This window comes from Acomys minous, assembly GCF_964271855.1.
Source record: "Acomys minous genome assembly, chromosome: 2".
NCBI lineage: Eukaryota > Metazoa > Chordata > Mammalia > Rodentia > Muridae > Acomys > Acomys minous.
This window is the reverse complement of record NC_140484.1, coordinates 130056153-130078963: the sequence shown is the minus strand read 5'-3', so window position 1 is coordinate 130078963 and position 22811 is coordinate 130056153. Positions and strand designations below refer to the sequence as shown.

General features: G+C 46.1%; 1 protein-coding gene across 1 annotated transcript; it reads left to right on the top strand.

Annotated features, from left to right (window-relative positions):
* The first annotated feature begins 2670 nt into the window (after positions 1-2670).
* Positions 2671-17692, top strand: AQP11 (aquaporin 11). Its single transcript, XM_084774188.1, has 3 exons — positions 2671-4024; positions 12683-12799; positions 16181-17692. Exons 1-3 carry the CDS (start codon positions 3406-3408, stop codon positions 16258-16260), a joined length of 816 nt encoding a protein of 271 aa, XP_084630314.1. The 5' UTR covers positions 2671-3405; the 3' UTR covers positions 16261-17692.
* Positions 17693-22811: the final 5119 nt, after the last annotated feature.

Genomic DNA, 22811 nt, shown 5'->3' with positions numbered 1-22811 from the left:
CTCGGAGCTGAATTTAAGATTCCTCTTGCATTTTACAGCGGTTTCGTGTGTTTTCTGGTTCTTTTTTTTTTGGGGGGGGGGAGGGGTGAGGGTGGGTACAGCAAATCTGGGCCTAACACCGGCACTTGGGAGGCAGAGGCAGGCTGATCGCTGTGATTTCGGGGCCAGCCTGGTCCCCCAGGATAGCCAAGGTTACACAGAGAAACAGAGAAACCCTGTCTTGAAAAACAAACAAACAAACAAACAGGCATTTTCCTTCAAATTTGAGGCAACACTCCTACCTTGGCCACCAGCATGATAATGTAGCAGGCGTGAGCTACAACCTGGGAATTTTCATTAGGTTATAAAAGGGCAAGTTGAGACCGGGAAATGAAAGCAGACTGTGAAGCTGCTCCTCACCATCCTCCCCTACCTCAGCTCGATGAAATATGAAATATGAGTGATAAAGCCATGTGGGACAAGACTGAGGCCGGATGGTGCCGAGCTATTTGGAGCCTCAAACTAAGGCGGGCATGGATGGCAACATGGCATCAACTCAGCACATAAGGTCAGAGGCGCCTCAGAGTCCTCTCTCCAACTCCTCACTGGCTGTGGGCCTCCCCCCCCCCCCCCCCCCGTTGGCGGGAGTTGCGGGGAGTGCGGTGTTGGCACGGACTCTTGGACTCAGGTTTCAATTTCAAGCTGCCACTCATTAAATACTTGTTGCTCTGTGCTAGACTCTGTGCTAAGGAGTTTCCGCGGTTTCTGAAAGCTATCAGGTGGGGCACATGGTCAGCAGCGGGGTGTGGGAGGAGGCACTACTCCACATCGGTGATAGAGAAGTCCAACAGTTCTTTGCAGAGACCCCTCTTAGACCAAGCTGGATTTGGGGGGGTGAGGTGGGGTGGAGGGGGGGTTCTCTATGTAGACCAGGCTGGCCTTGAACTCACAGAGACCTGCTCGCTTTTGCTGATTCTACCACACTGGCTCAGATCTGGGATTCTTAACTTCAGTGCAGAAAAGAATTTCAGAATGAGTTGGTGTGAAGTCTGAGTTTATAAATAAGAGATTTTGTTTACACACAGACTTAAGTTCGGGAAGCAATGGAAATGCACTGGGGTTGGAGGGGGGGGGGAACAGCAGACAACCAGCTGTGCGTGTGGGCTTCTCCACGACCCGGTCACAACCACATGTTCATTTTAGAGGCTCTCAGAATTCTCTTGCTCAAAGTTTCTAAGAGCTCCTTCCTTATACACACACACACACACACACACACACACACACACACACACACACACACTTTCGGCAAATATGATTATAGAATGGTTCGTGAGATGTCTTGGACAGGCTCACAGTCTGATGAAGTAAACTCCATCCCCTCCCCCCCCCCCCAGTCACAAAGGTTATGCAAGGGAGATAAAAATATGTCTTTCACTAAATGGAGTTTCTCATGAAATAATTAGAAAATTGTAGGAGAAAGGTTATATTTGCTTAATCCTTAAGTATGCTGCATCCCTATTTTTACAGTCTTTTTTTTTCTTTTCCTTTCTTTTGTGTGTGAGTGTGTGTGTAACAAAAACAGGACCTCACAGCGTACTGTTACATTATAACAACATAAAGGCCACTGAAACAATATGAGTAGATGTTTTAGACTGTGTTCCCCCCCACCAGGGGACACCTTTAAACACATTGTATGCCTTCTCAATCTCTCCTGCCCTTGTACATTTCTAGTTTGGAAACAGTTTGGAGCAGAGTGCTATCTCCTTTTTTATTTGTTTGTTTGTTTGTTTGTTTTTCTAGACAGGGCCTCTCTGTGTAGCCTTGTCTGTCTTGGGCTCGAATTGTAGACCAGGCTGGCCTCGAAATCACAGCAATCTGCCTGCCTCTGCCTCCTGAGTGAGTGCTGGGTGCTATCTCCTTTTAGCATGATCCTCCCCAATTGTTTTCTTGACTTTATTCTATGATGGGTCCCATCTGCACCTTGTAATCTGAGGTTGGTGTACTCACCAAAGACCTGCATGCACACACTCGTCTGCATATTCACTGGCTGGCAACTCCCTCTTCACATTCTGGGCCTGGCCACGGTACACCACGGTGGCAGTCACAAAGACCACGGAGAAGGAAGGTCGCCACAGAGAGCAACTTTTGGAACTATTTTAACATTTTTTTTTTTTTAAATATCTCGAGGGCAAACTTCACAACTGATGTTAATTGTGCTGGAATTCCTGCCTTGCAGCTGGTACAAGACTCCAGGCTTGCATCCTCCCCAGAGCCCGGTTAACTCCTTTCTTTCCATCTTGCCTCAGGGTGACGTGGGACTCTGGCAAGCTAACCTTTCCAAGGGTCTACTCTGGGTTTCCTCCCCACACTGGACACCATGGCAAATAAGCAAATAATGATTTCCTAGTATCTTAATATCTCGTGGCGAAGATAACAAAGCATTATAAACTCAGAGGACTTCATGGCTAAAAACCACCAGCTGCAGGCAAGAGCTTCAGCAGGAGAAGGACCCTGAGTTTGATCCCCGGAGCCCACCTCGCGGAAGGAGAGAACACACGAGATGGGTCACCGTGCCTCCATAAATATATTTATATATAAGTATAAAAATAAATAATTAAGTAATTCAATAAATGCATGCAAGAACCAACATCAAAGTTCGGAAATAGTGGTGATGGCTGGATAATAGAATGAATATAATTAATGTCAATTTTACACGCAAAACGAATATATATATATATTTTTCCCCCCAAACACATACAAAAAGTTTAGAGGTGGGTGAAGAAAAGCAAAGTTCTAGCACTCTGTCGCACAGATCAGACCGGTTCTCACGCCCACTCCTAGTCGATCACAGTTCCTTCCCTGAGGGGCACCCCCTCGCTCCTCAACCTCAGTCTGTCCATTAGAAAGAACCGGGGTGGTTGCAGAGATGACCTTTGGGGCTCCGTGGAGTACGGTTTCCGGAGTGCGCAAAGTTCAAGGTGGCGTTCCCAAGCCATGCTCCGTGTGCAACAGGCGCTGCCACCAGCGCCCTGGGGGGGTCTTAGGCTCGCGGTTGGGTCACCCGGAGTCCAGCGCTCCAGCCCCGTGCGCGTGCGCAGTGGTCTCGGGCCGCGGCCCCAGGCTGAGAAAGGCGGCCGAAGGCGAGTACACGTAGGGCACTGCTGACCGTTGCCCACTCCGCCAGTGCCCAGGGACAGCTAAATCGCCGCCTCGCCTCCCCTCCCCCTCCCCTCCCCTCCCCGGCTCAGGTCACATCTGCACAGCGCAGCCGGGGAGGGGGAGGAGCCCTCCAGCGCGGCACCCCAGCTCTAGGCAGCTCGGCCCGCCCTGAGGGGCGTGGGAGGGCGGGGCCGCGGACTTCGGACTCCAGCCCCCTTCGCTCTTCTTTCCCTGACGCCCTGAGCCATCCCCGGCGGTGAGGGAGCCATGTCCACGCTACTGGGGCTCCGGCCCGAGGTGCAGGACACCTGCATCTCGTTGGGGCTTATGCTGTTGGTCGTGCTGTTCATGGGGCTGGCCCGCGTGATCGCCCGGCAACAGCTGCACAGGCCCACGGCCCACGCCTTCGTCCTGGAGTTTCTAGCCACCTTCCAGCTCTGCTACTGCACCCACGAGCTCCAACTGCTGAGCGAGCAGGACCCCGCGCACCCCACCTGGACGCTGACACTGATCTACTTCTTTTCCTTGGTGCATGGCCTGACCCTGGTGGGCACAGCTAGCAACCCGTGCGGCGTGATGATGCAGATGATTCTGGGGGGTATGTCCCCCGAGACCGGTGCCATGAGGTTGTTGGCTCAGCTGGTTAGCGCCCTGTGTAGCAGGTACTGCGTAAGCGCCCTGTGGAGCCTGAGTCTGACCAAGTACCACTTCAACGAGAGGAGCTTAGCTTGCAAGAATCCCATCCACACCGACATGTCCAAAGCGATCATCACAGAGGCCATCTGCTCCTTTATTTTCCACAGCGCTCTGCTGCACTTCCAGGAGGTCCGCACCAAGCTTCGCATCCACCTGCTGGCTGCACTCATCACCTTTTTGGCCTATGCAGGTTTGTCAATTCCTACAAAACACTTGGCAGTCCCGAGCCTCTATGACTTGAGGTTCCAAGCTCTTTACAACTGAGCCCCCTACTCCAATGCGATGCAAATACTTGCACCCTCCCCTGCCATCGACTATTCTAACCGTCTTGCAGCCAGTGCCTAGAGGTTGGACCCACATACATATCTTCATTCAGTGCTATTTTGAACACCCAGAGAAAGCAGACACTCCGGTTCCGAAACTAAGATCCTGGTAGATTACTGCCAAGGGCTTAGGTAGCCTCCAAAGGGATTGTTTTAAGCGTTAGAAAGGCAGCTTATCAGTTACGGCTCTCATACCAAGGTGGTGTAGATTGCTTCTGACACTCTTACTGAGAAGTGAGCTGGCCTAGAAGTTCCTTCCAGCTTAAGGTGCCTGATTGGTTAGTAGTTAACAGTGAGGAGTAGAAATTCTGTAGGTGCATTTCCTACCTTTTCCCTACAATTTACTCGCCATATTTCTTTATGTTGAGTTGCGCGTGGACGTTTAAGTAGACTATCGTGAAAGGTGGGTTTCAAAATCAAAATTTGCTTAAGATGCTCTTTAAAGCAATTGTCAGTTGGGGATGGTGGCACATGCTTGTAACCCGAGCAGAGGTGCAAGGACAATGTTAAGATCCAGGCCAGACAGTAGTAAACACTGAAGCCCTGGCTAAGGAAAACAAAACAAAAGCCAGAAGAAAAAAGAAAAAAAAAAGTCCAAAAGTTTTATTTACTTATTTACCTACCTGCAGTAGGAATTCAAAAAATTTGATAAAATGTGCCTTTTAAAAGATTGTGTCATTTAAAATAATGAAATACTTTTACTGGAATTATGGTGGAATTACCAAAAAAAAAAATGTTTTAGAGGCCTGAATATAATAAAGGAAACATAGTAATAGTCTTCTACCCATTAAAAGTGAAACTGGGTAATGTAGCTCAGCGGTATAAAGAGCTTGCCCAGCATTCACTAAGTTCTGGGTTCAATCCTAGGTACGACAAATAAAATTCATCGAAACACAGTAGACTGCAGGTGTGTGTTGGACTTCCTAGGGTAACATAAAAGACTTCACAGGTTTCCCTTCTTTGAATCTAGTACTAGTTTTTTAGTAGACACACATGAAAACACATCATGTGAGGTAAGAGAAGAGGGCATGTGTGTATTTGAGAGGCCAGTGCTATGCATGGGCAGTATTAATGCCACAGTATGGTTCCATATTCCTCAGTTAAAGCAGCAGAGCTGGGCAGGTGACGCATGATGTAATACTAACACTGGAGAGGTAGAGACAGAGGATTACCGTCATCTTTTGCTACATACTGGGTTTGAGGCCAGTTTGGGCTACATGGGACCCTGTCTCTAAAAACAAACACACAGAAAATAGAAATCTGAGATGGTTTTATAGCAATAATAAGAAAACCCACTAATGACACCTGGATCTCTCTCATCCCCAATTACTCCTCCTGCCTCTGCTGATTGTTGTGAAGTTCGCGTTCTTCCTGTGTTTTTATGCTTTTAGGATCGAGTTATGATTCCATAAATAATGTGTATACTATTAACTATTCCTGGGCTCAGGATGCAGTTCAAAGATAGAACACTTGCCCATGCTGTGCTGTGCGCACATGGCCCTGGGATCTCCCAAGGGCTAAAACTACCACTCAAAAGAGAAACAAAATTACACTTGGAGTTATTCATAAGTAAAAGGCAAGTGGAAAAGAACTCTGGAATGTCATCTTAAGAGCTCTGAAACGCTGCCGGTTTCTTGAAATGTGAACACTCACAGGAAACCAATCTCTGATGCAGAGCATCTCAGCTATCTGTTTTCAAATCTCTGGAGGAGTTTTTAAGATAGACCCACTCTAGTGCAGACGCTAGAACCCACCTGCTGTGGGACGGAGCCGAGGCAGTGGCGCGGTTTAACGTTCTCCCCAGGCGATCCTATTACGAAGCCACTCAGGGACCACTGTTCTAGAGTCCAGACCTGCCTTGTCCGACTCCGCAGCCACTCGCTCCATGTGCCTATTTAGATTTAAATGAAAGCTTCAGCACTCTCCAGGCAGTAGTCAACATTTCACACGCACTCATCACATTGTACTGTAGCTGGACAGGGCTTGAGACCACAGGGGTGGAACCAGATACACAACTGCTTATAAAGTTCACAAATTCACAATCTATGACGTATGCATCTTCACCGCCTTTTTAAAAAAAGATCTATTTATTTATTATTATGTTTACAGTGCTCTACTTGCATGTACTCCTGCAAGCCAGAAGAGGGCACCATATCACATTACAGATGGTTGTGAGCCACCATGTGGTTGCTGGGAATTGAACTCAGGACCTTTAGGAAGAGCAGGCAGAGCTCTTAACCACTGAGCCATCTCTCCAGCCCTTCACCGCGTTTCTACCAACATAAGAGAGATCAGAGTATTCCCTGAGTACCTGCTATAGATCAAAGCACTTCGCTAAGAGATTCCTGGGCTATCTCGGTTCTTGCAGTTATGAGCGCCTGATCATTCGTCCCATTTCAAGTGCAGCAAGTGACACGCAGAAGTGAAGTGACTTGCCTTTTAGGTCGCAGACAATCCAGGCTGGAACCGTGGCTCATACTGCTGAGTGTCAGTCAGTTTTAACGTCGTGTACTTATCAGCACTTCTGCCGTGTGTTCCTCGAGAGTTACAAAAGCACGCGCGATTGCCTACTACTTGGTTATACAAGGGAATGAAGCTCTGACACACACCACATGGATGGACATTATGTTAAGCAAAAGAAGCTCGCTAAAAAGGCGGGGGGGGGGGGGGGCGCCAAATATTGTATGACTCCACTTCCGAGAAATACATAAAGCAAGCAAATTCAAAGAGTAGGAAAGTAAATAGAAGTTGCTAGAACAGGGGACGAGGAAAGACGGAGTGGGGAGGTATTATTGAGTAGGATGAAAAAGGAAACACTGGGAAACTTTCAGGGGCTGGAATAGTTTTGGGGAAAGATGGTGCTGACGCCAGACAGCGCTCTCAATACGAGGGAGAGCAAACGGCATACTCTATGACATGGTGTGATGAGAATCTAACATTTTAACAATTATACAGTTCTGTTGCCGATAAACCCTTAAACCCTGGATTAAACAACTTTCCTGTTTTAAGATCTTATGGAGACACCGCTTTGCTCCTATGTAGTGTGACACTCCAAGAGGAGCGTGTGGAACAGGCTTTGCGGGCCCTTCTTGTCTAGAGTGCGTAGCCCGAGAGAACGCACCCGGGAAATGGCCCCCCTTCAACTTCCCATTTCTATTACTTTCCAGATGATAAGTCATAACTGTTGCAGAGAGAGTGGACTGCCTTGGACTACCTGAATGCCTGGTAGAGATTTAAGCAGCAGAGCTACTATCTCATAGAATTGTATATTCTTTTTTTTTTTTTTTTTTTTTTTTTTTTGTGGTTGGAAACTAAGCCTGTGGCCTAGTGCATGCTAAACACATGATTTGTCGAGCACTGAATTTTCATATGTAAGCAGAGGCCGCTGACATGAGTACTCATTATGTAATTAACGTCTTTCCTAACAAAAGCTCTGTAGGTAAATAGAGCTATAAACTTTTGTTTTTGTTTTAAGATGGAGTCTTTTTTGCTATGTTACTTATCTAGGCTCCTCTTGAACTCAGTTGATCCTTCCAAGCTTCCCTTTTTAAAAAAAAAAAAAGTTAAACTTTATCTACTCCGTATGTGTATGTGTATGGGACCGGGGTATGGGTAAAGGTCGGAGGGCAAGTTCAGAGAGTCAGACATCCCCCCCACTTCCACCATGTGGGTCCCTCTGATTGAACTCAGATTGTCAAGCGTGTATCTTAAGCTTTGGAGCCATCTTGCTGGCCCCACCTCTGCTTCCTGAACAGCTGGGATTCCAGGCATGCAAAACCAGGCCTGGAATTATTGAGCTATAAACTATTAATTAAGATTATAAGCAAATCTTGCTTAATTTAAGTTTTGGGAGAACTTACTTTAATGGTTAAGGTAATTGAGAACTGCATTCATTTTCTGTGCATAATTAGATTTTTTTTTTTTTGAGACAGGGTTTCTCTGTGTAGCCTTGGCTGTCCTGGACTCGCTTTGTAGACCAGGCTGGCCTTGAACTCACAGAGATCCGCCTGCCTCTGCTTCATATAGGGCTGGGATTACAGGCATGCGCCACTGCACCTGGCTCCGTAACTAGATATTTTAAAATGTTATTTTAGACATGTAGGTTGTCTTTATTGTACTGTTTCTCATGTGTAGAATTTAAAACTATGTGCTGACTATGCCTGGGTCACCTTCACACAGTAAGCTATGAGGAGAGGTGAGACGTGCTCCCCAGAGTCTGTAAACTGGGACTCGGCAGAGTAACACCCAAGTGAGAAGTAAGACCTATAGCCGAATCTCCCCTTCGCCTCCTCTCCCTCGCTCTTCCAGTGAACAGTCTGGAGAGACTGAAGTATTTTTCCTTCATCCCATTACTCCTTTTGGGCTCTTAGTCTCCTTCCAGCCATAATTGCAGGTGAGATTATTTGTCAAAAAATAAATAAATAAATAAACTAAGAGCATTACACATGTTCTCATTTAAGACAGGAAGTGGAAACGATCACTAATTTACATATAAAAGTTAGTTTCAGGACTGATGAGATGGCTCAGTGGGTAAGGACACTTGCCACCAAGCCTTATGACCCGAGTTTGATTCCTACGACCCACATGGTGGAAGGTGAACCAGCTCCTGAGAGCGTCCTCTGACCGTCATATAAGTGCTGAGGTATCCAGGCACAGCCCCTCACCAATAAACTCAGATTTAAACAAAGGCCCAAACGTTTTACTAGACTGGTCTGCTTTGGTGAGAAGAGGCCGGGTTGAGTTGGACCGCGCCCTTAGATTTTAATCAAGTCCTCAGTTTCCCGATCTTCAAGATGGGTAGTACTGTCTCAACGGGGGCAAGGAATGGTGTTTCAAACTTGCTGCTTCTTCCTGGAATAAAGCAAATGTTGCTTTTGTCCTCAGTCCTTTGCCCTGTGTTTCCCACTGATTTCCTGTAGAACGTGGACATTTTTGCGGGACTGCTAATCACAGTCCCATGTCCTTTAGTCAGCAGTGCAGTCTGAAGATCGCCCAGCCCAGCCACCCCACCCCACCCCACCCCCCCACCCCCGCACCCTGAGGAGGAATCCTCTCCGGTCAGAACCCGCACCGCAGACAGTGCAGGATCTCTGCCTTGTCAGGAAGTGCTGGCGTGCACAGGCATCAAAGGCGAGAAGCACGGCAGGCTTTAATTCATTTTGCATCCAGATCATAGCCGCAGGCTTGCTTTATTTACTTATTTGCTTTTTTTTTTTTTTTTTTTTTTTTTTGCGACAGGGTTTGTCTGTGTAGCCCTGGCTGTCCTGGACTCGCTTTGCAGACCAGACTGGCCTCGAACTCACAGAGACCCATCTGCCTCTGCCTCCCAGTGTGCTACACCATGCCCTGCCCCCAGGCTTTACTTTTAAACTCTGAGTTTTTAAGCTTTTCTTAATCCTTAAACCTTCTTGTAAATCACACCATTTGAGAAATGGAGCTTAGAAAGCCACAGGGTGAATGAGCCACGGCAAAGCAGCTAACCAGGACTGTCTCCTGGGAAGCTGCTGCCATCTTCAGACTGTGGTCTGTCCCTTACCTGTAGAACGGTTGAAAAACAGAAAAAACCCATTAACTTTGCTTCCTTCTGGCTTTCACTTATTTATTGAACACACAGGAATATTTTATGAAACTCTTCATGTAAACATAAAAGCATCACATCTCCTCCGTGTTTTGTTTTTTTAAGATAGGGTTTCTCTGTGTAGCCCTGTCTGTCCTAGACTCTATTGGTAGACCAGGCTGGCCTCAGACTCACAGCAATCTGCCTGCCTCTGCCTCCCAGTGCTGGGATTAAAGGTGTGTGCCACCACACCCAGCTTCTCCGTGTCTTTTTGTTTGTTTGGGTTTTTTTTATGTTGTTGTTTGTTTGTTTGCTCAAGATAGGGTCTCTGTGTGTAGCCCTGGCTGTCCTGGACTTGCTTTGTAGACCAGGCTGGCCTCAAACTCACAGAGATCTGCCTGCCTCTGCCTTCCCACTGCTTTATATCAGCTGCACAGTGATGGGGTCAAAAGCCAAGCACCCTTGCTCACACCTGGCTGCTGGCGCTTGTCATCTGGGGCACCATGTTCCCCTCCATGCGGCCTCTCATGCTCTAGCAGCCTAGGCCACTAGGCTCAGGGCATTGTTCCAAGTGGACAAAAAAGTAGGGGTTCCAAAGCATTCAGAGCTCAGCATGATCTCTGCTACGCTGTGTCAGTTCACGTCACAGAACCAACCCATATTCAAGGGAGGGAGGCCATGGTCCTAGCAGTGCCCACGAGGCTCTGAAGAGCGAGGTGAGGGCGGGGGGGGGGGGGGGGGAGGGGGTTGGGGGGGGCTGGGAGGGTTAGAGGACAGGTTTTAGGATATGAGACTTCATGGCGTTGGACCTAACAATCCTCACAGGCCATTGCCTAAAGTACTGAAGTAAACGAGTCCTGAGTGCAATGGCTCAGACCATGGCCAGGGCACTTGTACGGTCACACATCGTACCATTACAAAGATCTGGAAGTCTTTATCTTCCTGCCCATGGTGTTTAGTACAAGGGGACTCACTTTACCTTTTGTTTTGTTTTTGGGGAAACATAAGTGGCCAGCCCACTCTCCTTCCCTCTTCACACTGACCCCACCAGTGTTTATTTTTCATTGTTTTTTTTTTTAAATATAACTTTGTAAATGCTCCATAAAAATACTGTTCTTCCTAGTCAAACACAGGTATTGCAATAGAAGAGTAACTGCTTTGTCTTTGCTCTATAAAATGTGAAAAGATTATCACACAGGATAAGATAGACAGGGCTCCTAAGTAGCACAAAAGCCAGTACCAAATGCTCACAGTGGGGGTGAGGCTAGGGACCGGGTGGGCTGGCAGCCTTGGCTGGGCGCCTCCTCCCCTGGTCCTGATGGGGGCACAGCTTAGGGCACCTCACCTTTCTTCACATGAGGACATCTTGGCTGGGAAAGGCAGCCAACTGCTCTAACCTAATGGGCAGCACCTGCCCAAGCACCGATGGCCAAGTGCCGCTGGCTAGGTCCCAGTAGCCCTGCTTGATGACAAGGGGCCAGCTAGCCAGGATCCCAGCCCTGGCAGTTCTGAGACCTGCTCCCCCTGTGTGAAATTCTACATGGTGCAGTGAGGTGCGATCCTGTGCAGGTGCCAGGGCAGGGAGGGCAACAGCCCTATGCCTTGAGGTGGGAGTGTGTCATGTGTCTCAGACTTGAGGCAGGTGGCTAGGCTGTGCCTCGGTTCTTAGAGAGGGACAGAGCCAGGGCAGCCTGGAAGGCAGCTTCTTGGTCGATGCTGTGGTCCATGAAGGTATCACAGGAGAACTTGTCCTGGGGCAGCAGGTGCTGCAAGAAGTTGGCGCTTTTGTAGCTGGGGTCCCCCTGGGGCATTGCTGAGCAGATGGGATACACCACACCATTGGGGTCACTTTGGTGACTCTCCACATGGCGTGTCACCAGCTCTTGCTGATCTAGACTGCGGCCAGTCAAGCACTTATCCTGAATGCTAACGGTAGCCAAGTCTTGTTAGGTTTAACATCCCAGGGAGTGTGATGTTCTCAGATGGCATCATGCATTGTTTATAACTGCTGTGGTTGGCGTGAGCAGTAACTCTGCTGTCAGGCTGCTATGCTGGAGAAAACCTCAGCCATTGGTGGATTTGGTCCTCTGCTCAGTAGCTTCCGCTCAACATTGCTCTGTTATTCTCTGCCTGGGAAATCTCATTAGGTAAATCCCAGGACAGGCTCTTAATTCCCAACTGCACTTTCTCACCAAGACAGCTAACATGCTACAGATGTCTGTGTCAGACGCTGTGTGAGTGAAAGGCTTCCATCTGGAAGAACTGACAGAAATGTCACCATCTTGGGGTACTTCATAGGTATTTGCAAACACATTGCTACAGCTCTGGGGAGTAGTGTTGATTAGTTATCTGGCCTTCCTTGTTGGCTGTGAGGTCAGAACCGTAAACCTCTAGGTTATGTAGCGATGAGACACGGGTCCACGGCTGGACTTTGTGCAGCCACTCTGAATGCTTTTTGTTTCTGACATATGTGTCCATGTATGTGTGTGAAGAAGCCAGAGGCCGTGGAGCATGCTTTCACCACTTTCCACCCTGTACGCTTGAGACACAGTCTCTCACTGAATCTGCAGAGGGCCATTTGGCTAGGCTGGCCGGCCAGTGAGCTTCCAGGACGCACCTGTCGCCACCCACTGCTGCAGTTATGAGCACATGCAGCCATGCCCACCTGGGGACTTGAACTCATGTCTTCATAATCCCACAGCAAGCGCCCTTGCCCTCCAAGCTATCTCGTCAGCCCTCATTTCTTAATTTTCACAATTGCTTTCTTGAGTTCTGCCATTCTGTCACCTCGTAAGGAGTACAAGTGAATCCAGTACTAATGGTTTGGTCTATTTTGCTCTCCCTTTTAATACAAAGGCATGTGTGTACTCTCAGGAGGGTCCTGGGCTTCTGGGCTCATTTTAACTAAGTCTTCATTTTAGCCTTTTCTTTCTAACCTATTTCTGTCTCACCTCTGTGGCTCTTACAGGAGGAAGCCTTACAGGAGCGCTGTTCAACCCAGCCCTGGCACTTTCGCTGCATTTCCCGTGCTTTGATGACTCTTTCTATCAGTTCTTTGTAGTATATTGGCTTGCTCCTTCCCTAGGTAAGCGTATTTTTATTTATTATGTCTGACAGGTAAGAGTATCTTCAAAATCAATTGTCTTATGTGTCGGGTGTTTTGCATACCCAAGTGTGCACTGTATGTGTGCCCAGTGCCCTTGGATACCCAGGAGCTGCAGTCACAGATGGGTATGAGCTGCTGTGTGGGTGCTGGGAATTGAAACCAATTTCTCTGAAGAGCAGCCAGTGCTCTTAACTGCCAAGCCATCTCTCCAGCCCCCAAGATTAGGATATTATAAAATATTTTAAAATATATTTTAAAGTGTGATATACAAGAATATCACTGTAACAATTTCTAAAGCCAGAGAATAAGGGAAGGAGGAAGAAGAGGAAGAAGAAGAGGAGGAGGAGGAAGAGGAAGGAAGGAAGGAAAGAAAGAAAGGAAGGAAGAAAAACGTGGTTAACATGCTTGGAAAGCACTTTTATTTTGTGCAGTGTCCTTTGAAGCCGTGCGTGTCCATGTGGAGGCTGGAGGCTAATTTCGGGGTCTATAGCTATTTTGAAGATAGGGTCTTTCACTGTTTAGTTAGATGGGCTGGCCAGTGAGCTCCAGGCTCTATCCATCTCTGCCCCTACTTCCAAGTGCTGGGGTTAAAGGCATATGCTGCCGGGGCCATCTTTTACATGGGAGCATATTCAGGTCTTCACTCCTGTGCAGCAGGCACTGCTCCACTGAGCCAGCTCCTCAGCTCCTGCAGCTGCGCTTTGGATCAGGGCTACAGGTACAGTTTAGGGCTTCCTAGTAGGTGGGGGCAGTAAGAGTAATTGCTTCCATTCAAAAATAATCTCTAGCTGGGCCTGCTGTGCAGCCTGAAACTCTAGTTACTCGAAAGGCTGAGGCAGGAGGGCTACAAGTATAAGGCTGACTTGGGCTACAATGCAATTTTAAGTCCAGCCTGGCCCCCCCCCCCCAAAGGAATGGGTACAGTTCAGTGGTAGAAAACTTGCCTAGCATACACAAGTTCTTGGGTTTTATCTCTGGTACCACAATTATTATTATTATTATTATTATTATTATTATTATTATTATTATTATTATTATTATTATTTTTAGTAGCCAAGGACGTGACTCTGTTGGGAGACGGCTTGTCCTGCCCTAGGTTCATCCCCAGCCCTGCATAGAGCTGGGGATGGTGGAAGCTGCCTGTAGTCTCAGCACCTGGGAGGTGTAACAGGAGTTTCAGTACATCCTCAACTACACAGGGAGTTTAGACCAGCCCAGGCTACACCAGATGTTCCTTAAAATAATAAAAGCAATCAATCAATAAATCTTTTTTTTTTTTTTGGCTAAATAAGCTCCCTCCCTCCAATTTGTGAATTCCAAACCAAATGTCAGTTAATCATTTAGGCTGCTTTTCTTTTCATTTCAAGTTTTCCATAATTTTCAATCAGAACAAATAGAGTTAAAAATAGGAGAGCTAGGCAGATGGCTCAGTGTGTAAGAGCAATTGCTCTGCAAAATACAAGGACCTGAGTTAGAATCCCCAGCATCCATGTAAAAAGTACACCTGGATTCAAGAAGTGGAAACTATGGAGTCAGGATTTCAAGGTCAGTTTCAACAGAAGTTCAAGGCCAACCAGGGCCACGTGAGACTCCAACACCTACATCAGCTAGAGAAATGGCTTTGCCTTTCAGAATATTTTAGGGCCTTGTTGAACTTTCTTGTTCTGTTTTGGAAACTTCTGAGGACAAGTTTGAGAATGCCTCAAGAAGTATATGATACCTGATATTTGATATGTTATTGTGGTATTATAAGTGGTAACTTACTTTACTGCTCTTGACGCACTAGTGATCTCCATTTTATGTCAGACAATTTGGAGTCACCTACCTCCAGTTTCAGCTGACTCTAAACTTCTTTTTATGACGCATTCAGAATGTCTCCTGCCATATAGTAGATAGCATTTCTTGTACCATTTGTCTTAACTTTGGGAGATTCATGTGAAAAAAAACCCAACAACATTAGATTATCAAACATTTTAACTAAAAATAATGCTGTTTTTAAAAATTATAATGGATTTGATAAAAGGGATCATCAAAAAGTTATAAAGGACCTGTGCTGGCTAGTTTTGTCAACTTGACACAAATTACAATTATCTGAGAGGAGGGAGCCTCCATTGACAAAATACCTCCCTAAGACTGAGCTTATAGACAAGCCTGTAAGGCATTTTCTTAATGAGTGACTGGAGGAGAGGCGGGGGAGGACCCAGCCCACTGTGGGTGGTGTCATCTTTGGGCTGGTAGCCCTGGGTTCTTTAAGAAAGCAGGGTGAACAAGCTGCAAGACGCAAGCCAGCAAGTAGCGGCCTCCATGGCCTCAGCATCAGCTCCTGCCTCCAGGTTCCTGCCCTGCTTGAGTTCCTGGTGTGGTAGCGTAATAGGCTGCTTTCCTTATTTGTCACAGAGCGTCCTGTGCAATAACCCTGCAGTCAACACAGCCCCTAAATGACTCCCAAGTCCCATTCACACTAATGAAATCTAGACCAGGATGGGGTGTGGCTCACTAAGAGCTTGCTTAGTATGTTGCTGGAGGTTCCTTCCCCAGTATCAGAAAAACAAAAAAAATTTTAAAGGGGGATTAAATAACATAACTATAATTATAACATGTACTTTCTATGTCATCATTTATGTTACCAGCATTTCTTGGTTTTTAGTCACCAGCTAAATAAAATGGATAAAATACCTATACAATACAAAATAATTTATAAAAATTAAAAAAAGAATGAAGACTTGGGCTTGGAGGCGTTATTCAGTGTGACGGCTTGTCTACTGTGAACAGAGGCTGAACTCGAGTCTCAGCATTGCAAAAACAACAAACACAAAAATGAAGCATCATCAATATACACGTAACTTTTTTTTTTTTTTTTTTTTACAATTTTATATTTAAAGACTCAAACACTGGTTTTATGTGATACATCTATTAAAACCCACTATGTGGGACACATGAAGAAAGAGAAAGAGCCTAACCCGTGTTTGAACATTCCAAGAGAGTTGCTAAGGTATCCCTCCCTTGGTCTCCAGAGATTTTTCTTTCCCTTAATCTGTTTGCCCTACTTTAAAACAACCACAGAAACACCACAATGCGGTGAGCTGCTGCCTCCCACGCTGTCTTTGAGGCAGGGAGGAAGCCCTGTCACTTTACAGAGGGACAAATGACCCAAGCAGAGGACGGAAGTAAAACTTCTAACACTTGGGTCAGGGCCATTCAAAGCTGCTGTGTCCGCCCTGATTCTTACTGAGCACGAAGTCACTTTAAGGATCAAAAAGGACCCTGAAAGTGGCAACCTTGTTTATTTATTTAGACCCAGGCGGTCATTATCACCTTCCCAGAGACCTTGGGTTTACTTTCCTGTCTTTTGTCTTTCAGGTGTACTGTTAATGATCCTGACGTTCAGTTTTTTCCTTCCATGGCTGCATAACAACCAAATGACCAATAAAAAGGAGTAACTGCTCCTAAAGACTCAAACTAAGTCACAGGACAGTCAAGCTGCACGTGACAGATCTGATCACCTTTCAAACTCTGGCTGCACTGCACTGTTTCAACTTCCTCTGTGGAAGGTGTCTTACTGTTTTCACTACCTGGACTTAAAATTACTGTGAAAATGAGGTAGCCTGTATTTCTCAGTTAAGACTTGTCCTTCTGAGTGATGTACTTAATGCTGCTAGAAAAGGCTCATTCATTAAACTGCTATAAGTCCCAAGTGATTATTAACTGTGATGGAAACCAAGTGAGTACAAAGTTAACTGGGGGAGGGCCACTGGTTGGGCAGGACCAAAGAAGTTCTGCATAAGAAACTGGATGTCAGAGTTAAACTGTCTCACTTAAGGCTCAAGAAGGTGCTTTTCAGCCATAACTTCTCAGTGGCTGAAAAAACTCAGTGATGGCGTCTTTTAATAGAAAAGTTGGTTTGGGAAATACTTTTCATACCCATCATCCTCAAGACGGTTCCCATTTCTTTGACACAGGGTCTCATGTGTAGTCTGGCTGGCCTGAAGCTTCCTATGTGGCCCAAGGTGGCCTCAAAAGTGCAGTGAACCGTTTGCCTCCGCTCCCAAGGGCTGGGATTACAAGGGTGTGCTGCCACAGCCAGGTTTTTGTAGACCAGGCTGGCCTCGAACTCACAGTGATCCACCAGCCTCTGCCTCCCGAGTGCTGGGATTAAAGGCGTGTACCACCACCACCTGGCTGTTGTTGTTGTTTTAAAGGTTTTTCAAGACAAGGTTTTCTGTGTAACAGTCCTGGTTGTCCTGCTCTTGCTTTGGTAGACCAGGCTGGCCTTGAACTCACAATGATCCACCTGCCTCTGCCTCCTGAGTGCTGGGATTTAAAGGTGTGCACCACCAAGCCCGGCAAGCTTTTGTTTTTATTTGGAGGTAAGGACTCTTAAGATGTAGCCCAGGCTGGCCTTAAACTCACCATCTTCCTGAGTGCTGGGATTTTAAGTATGTACTACAACAACTGCCTCGGGCTTCCTAGATTTTAAATATACTCTAATACCTAAATTATTTAAGTAGACAATTTCAGTCAAATTGTCTTAACAGAATACACACACTGCTAAGATTTGATCTTTTCACTTTCTCAATTGCACTTGAAGCTCCCTGGAGAAGCAGATAGGTTTTCTTTCTGTTGCTTTATTTTTGTAATGATACACTGAAGCTCAGTAGCCACTAATGACAAAATGTGGAAACAGATTTTTATCCTCCATTTTACAAGATCAGATGCTAAGCCTAGAGGTATGCTTTGTGACTCCCCCAGTGCCAGAGGCAAATGCAATGCTTTACACTTCCATTTCAGTAACAAATTCTTTTCTGTCATCACTGTCTGGAGGAACAGGTTCTAAGAAAACATTAAATTCTTTGTATTGAATTTAGAAACCCAGCATTTTCTCTTTTCTCTTTGTGTGTGTGTGTGAGTGCACGTATGTGTATGTACATGTATGTGCAGGTATGCAAGGAAGCCAGAACAGGGCACTGGGCCCCCTGGATCTGGAGTTACAGGTGGGTATGAGCTGCCATGTGGGTGCGGGGAACCAAACTTAGGCCCTCCTGAAGAACAGCCAGCGCTCTTCACTGCTGAGCCATCTCTTCAGTCCTTACGGGTACGTTTTGAAGTTTAAGAAGCCTTCAGCTTTTCTTCACGGCAAGCCTTATTATTTTAGTCCAAATTTGTTCACTTAAGTTTTTGTTTCACTATTTTGTGTGTAAAATGCGTGGGTGAGCGCATGCTATGGCATGCACATGAGGATGAGAGGGCGTTTCCTGGAGCCAGCTCTCTCCGTCTTGGGTTTTGGTGATGGAACTTGGGTTGCCCTTTTTCTTCTTGGGGCATCTTGATGGCTTGAAGTCTCATTACAAGAATTCCAGGCCATGCAAGTTATGCGCATCCCTTGACCACAATACCAGTTTTTAAAAGGGCGGAAGGAGAATGAAGTATGATTTGCATGAGTAACAATGAAGGTTCTTTGGCTAGGGTACCAGTCACATAAGCACTGCCTGTTGATGAGCTTACAGATGGTGGCTGGGCAGTGCCACAAATAACCATATTTTCCGGCATAGAAGATGACCCTTAACTTTTCCAGTTTGCAGCCTGAGTCTGCTGCACAGGGTGTGTGTAGCAAGATGGGTAGTCTTACATGGCAAGTATATTCCAAACTCTGTATTTAACTGGAAAAGTTAAAGTTGGGGGTCGTCTTATACACCGGAAAATACGGTAAGCCAATTAGAGCACCAGAAGCTTTGTAATATACTAATACTTATCATAACAGTACTTAAATGAGAGACTTTAGGACTGTGACTGCATGACCAAATGCATGTGCTCTCAAAGCCCCCTCCCCCAGTGATTTATTTCCTCCAGAAGTGTGCACCCCTAAACCTGCCTCCAAATAAAATCTAAGAGGACTCAAAGGCATGACACCATAGGTGACTATCAAGTATGGAGGTACATAATGGACTGCTTTTAACAGAAGTAGCAGTGAGGGCAGCTTCTATCAGGCCCGCCTATATTTAAAAAAAAAAAACAAAACACTTTCACATTTTTTTTTTTTAACAGAAACTCATAGTTTTGGCTTCTCTTCAAATTTGAGGCCTGAATTCCAATCTGGTAACATTATGAAATAGTGACTGCTCCCTTTAAAGCCCTTCCTTGCCTTCCAAAATGAAGCTGAGTTTTCTTTTGTTTCATGGCTTTTCACAGAACACAGAAAGTAATCTATTTCACTACTGTGAAGATGCCCAACCTCTGAACTCCAACAGTGACTGTGAGCCTGTATCCTCAGATCCTGTTCTTTGCCCTCCATTCCTCTCAGGGTAGCACTTTTCTCTCCCACTTCCTGCCCAGTGGGCCTTGAGGGGGAGTTTCCTGTCTTCAATGCTGCTTGCTGCTTGTGTTCTTCTAAGAGCTTTTTTTTTTTTTTTTTTTTTTTTTTTTAAGATTTTATTTTGGGAAAGGTTTAGGACATACAGCCTTCTGGGAAATAATGTCACTGGGGTGGGCTCTGAGAGAACACAGACCAGCCCTGCTTCTGTCTTACTCTCTGTTGTGTATTTGTGCTTCTTGCTCCTGCCACGATGGACTTATTGAAGCCCTTAAGCCAAAATAAACAACTCTTTCCTCCATTAAAGGGGTGTGTGTGTGTGTGTATGCATGCTATATATACAGGTACCTGTGGAGGCCAGAAGAGGACAGTTGAGTCGTCTGGTGCTAGAGTTGCGGGCAGTTCTGCGCTCGGGTCCCCTGGAAGAGCAGTATGTGCTCTTAGCCACAGAACCACCTCCTTTTAAGCTGTTAGTTCCCGCTTTGTGGAAGACTACCCTACTTGTGTCTCAGCAATTGAAAACCACAAAAGGATCCTTCCATTGTCTTGGCTGTCTCTTCTTTGGACAGTTTTGTCTTTGGCTATGCCTGTGTTCCACCTTAGCTACAAGCTCGTCATTACCAGTAAACAAAACCTATGTCCTCAAATAATCTTCTAGCCTCATTTCTAACCTTTTCCAGCTCCTACTAGGCTAGTACTGCATCTCCAATGATCTCAGATACTCTCTTCTACTTATGGAGCTTAAGCCATCTGGACACTCATTGTCACAGACATGCCTGCTACACCCTTAACTCCCTTCCCTCTTATCATACTAACATACACCATAAGTACAGCGTAATCAAATGCAACTGTGTGTTTATTCTATGTGCAACAGAACACAATGTCAACTGTCAACTTATTTTTCCCATCTATCAAAACACACACACACACACACACACACACACACACACACACACAATTTTGGATTGACAATTGCAGTAGATGACATACATCACTCATAAGGCAGCATCTGTGAATCCTTCCTCTGCGAATCCAGTATGGATCCATTATAAAAGCAGAAAGAGGCCAGATGATTTCTGTTTTTTTACAACTTGCACAGACACACACTGACAAGGATATGGACAGCTAAAATATATTGAGTCTTGGATGTGGTAAACTCAAAGACAAGTCCACAATTAAGAGAGCAGTCTAGCCGGGCATGGTGGCGCACGCCTTTAATCCCAGCATTTGGGAGGCAGAGGCAGGGGGATTGCTTGAGTTCGAGGCAGCCTGGTCTAAAAAGTGAGTCCAGGACAGCCAAGGCTAACACAGAAAGACCCTGTCTTGAAAAACCAAAACCAAACTGAACCAAGGAAGGCAGCCTAACAACAGCAAAGAAGTCACACTATGTAGCCACTCCTGGTCCCTAACTTTATGGTTCTGGTTTATTTTAGCTTTCTTGTCCAATTTTCTCCCGCTGACTTTTTGAGAGTACTGCTGAGGATGAACCCAAGTTTCGTGCATGCTAGGCAACCTACACCCTCACCTAACGGCTTCTTTCCTGCTTAAGCTAGCTACATCTGGATGGATTTGGTGCTGGAATTTTGTTAAGAGTTTTATGAAAAGTGCTGCACTCTCTTCATGATGAGCAGCTTAACTATCTGCCCTCTACACAGTGAGCTTGGATTGTGTAACCGAAAAGGATTTGCTTTTCGTCATGACGCTGTCAGCCGTTCACTGCTCCTGCTGATGTGACCCTTACAGCCACTTCCTAGCCTCTACCCAGCTGGCACTGGAACTGGGCACTCCAGTGCACCAGATGCTGGCAGAGCACAAGCAGCCACCTGCAGGTCCGACAAAGAAAGCAGTCTCAGGTTTCTTAGATGTATCCTAATCTCAGTGGTGGGTTCCAGTTCCAGCTTCTCTTCAGGAAGTCAGCATGCGGGTGGGATGCAGCTCAGCTGCCAGTGTCTGCTACCACGCAAAGGGCGCCGAGTTTGATCCTTAGACCCACAAAGGACAGGTCTGGTGGCACACGTCAGTGATCCCAGCCTTAGGAGGTGGAGGCAGGAGGATGTATAAAGTTCATGGTCATCCTCAACCACATGGCAAATTCGAGCCCAGTCTGGGTTTTATGAGATCCTGCCCTCAAAATAGATAGATATATGAAAGTCAGCACTAACCTTCCAGTAATGAACAACTACTGAGCTACTTTCTAGGCACTGTTGTGACCAGCACTTTATGTATACTAACCATTAATCTCGAAAACAACCCTAAACAATTTCAGGCAGTAGCAATTAACCCTGTATATGCTTTTATTTAGCTCCCTTGGTCCTCAAGCTACTGCTTTTTTGTTGTTTTGTCTTTGTGTTTTTCAAGACAGGGTTTCTCTATGTGGCCTTGGCTGTCCTGGACTCACTTTGTAGACCAGGCTGTCCTCAAACTCATAGTAATCTGTCTGCCTCTGCCTCCCGAGTGCTGGGACTAAAGGCGTGTGCCACCATGCCCGGCAGGCTCCTGCTTTTTTACTTTAATTAATTAATTTTTTCAAGACAGGGTTTCTCTGTGTAGTCCTGGATGTCCTGGACTTGCTTTGTAGACTAGGCTGGCCTTGGAACTCAGAGATCCACTTGCCTCTGCCTCCCTGAGTGTTGGGATTATAGGCATGGGCCACCACACCGGGCTGCTAAGTGCCTTTTTAAAAGATAGAGAGTCAGATTACATGGTCCAGGCTAGCCTCAAAGTCCTGATCCTCTTGCCTCCACCTTCCAAGTGCTGGGATTACACCTCTGTGCCTAGTCTGACTTCTCATTTGGAATTAAGTCTTCCAACTAGACACTAGATTATGTGTCAGATCCCCTGGAAGAGCAGCCAGTGCTCTTAAATGCTAAGGCATTCCCCAACCCCTGTATGTTTGTTTGTAATGATAGAACTGAAGACAAAACTAAGCCTACTTTTGGGGGCACTTCAGTGGAAGGAAGAATGCCTATGAGATCACGCAAACAGGACAGTTCCAGTAGCACTAAAGCTAAGCCTGAAAATGAAAAGATAAAGCTAAAATAGAAGTGGTAAATGTTGGCTTGCTGATAACTACAAATTACTTTACTTTTTTGAAACAGGGTCTCACTAAGTAGCCCAGGCTGGTCTGGAACTCACAGAGATCCACCTGCCTCTGCTCCTGAGGCAGACCGAGTTTCATTTTTAAGTAATCTGACTTGACCTTTTCCTCCCAGGGCTATGGATTTAATAGTCTAGCATCACAGCACGATAGTTAAATCAGGATGCCTGGTCCCTGCCTTGATGACTGCATCTTCTAATGGCAGCAGGCCAACACAGCAAATCCCACAGAAAGAAGAGTTCATACTCAGCAAAATTTCTACTACCAACCCATGAGAAAGTCTTGGCCCCTACTGAAGGAGCACACTCCTAGGATAAAATTACAGGTGGTATTTAGATTGACAGCAGAGAAACTTGTAGAAGAGTTTATACTTAGTACCAGCTGCTGGTAGGCACTAAGGTTGTACTGTGTTTTGGAAAATAGATTTTAAAACCACAGTTCAATGTCCTTATAACCTTAAGGGAGTCCTCTCTCTAGAACTCAGTGCCTCCCTATGAAGTGGATGATGAGGGCAGCATTGCCACCTCTGGGAACTGTTACTGTTGTCACACGCCATATAAGGGAAGAATCTAGGGCAGTGGCTGCTA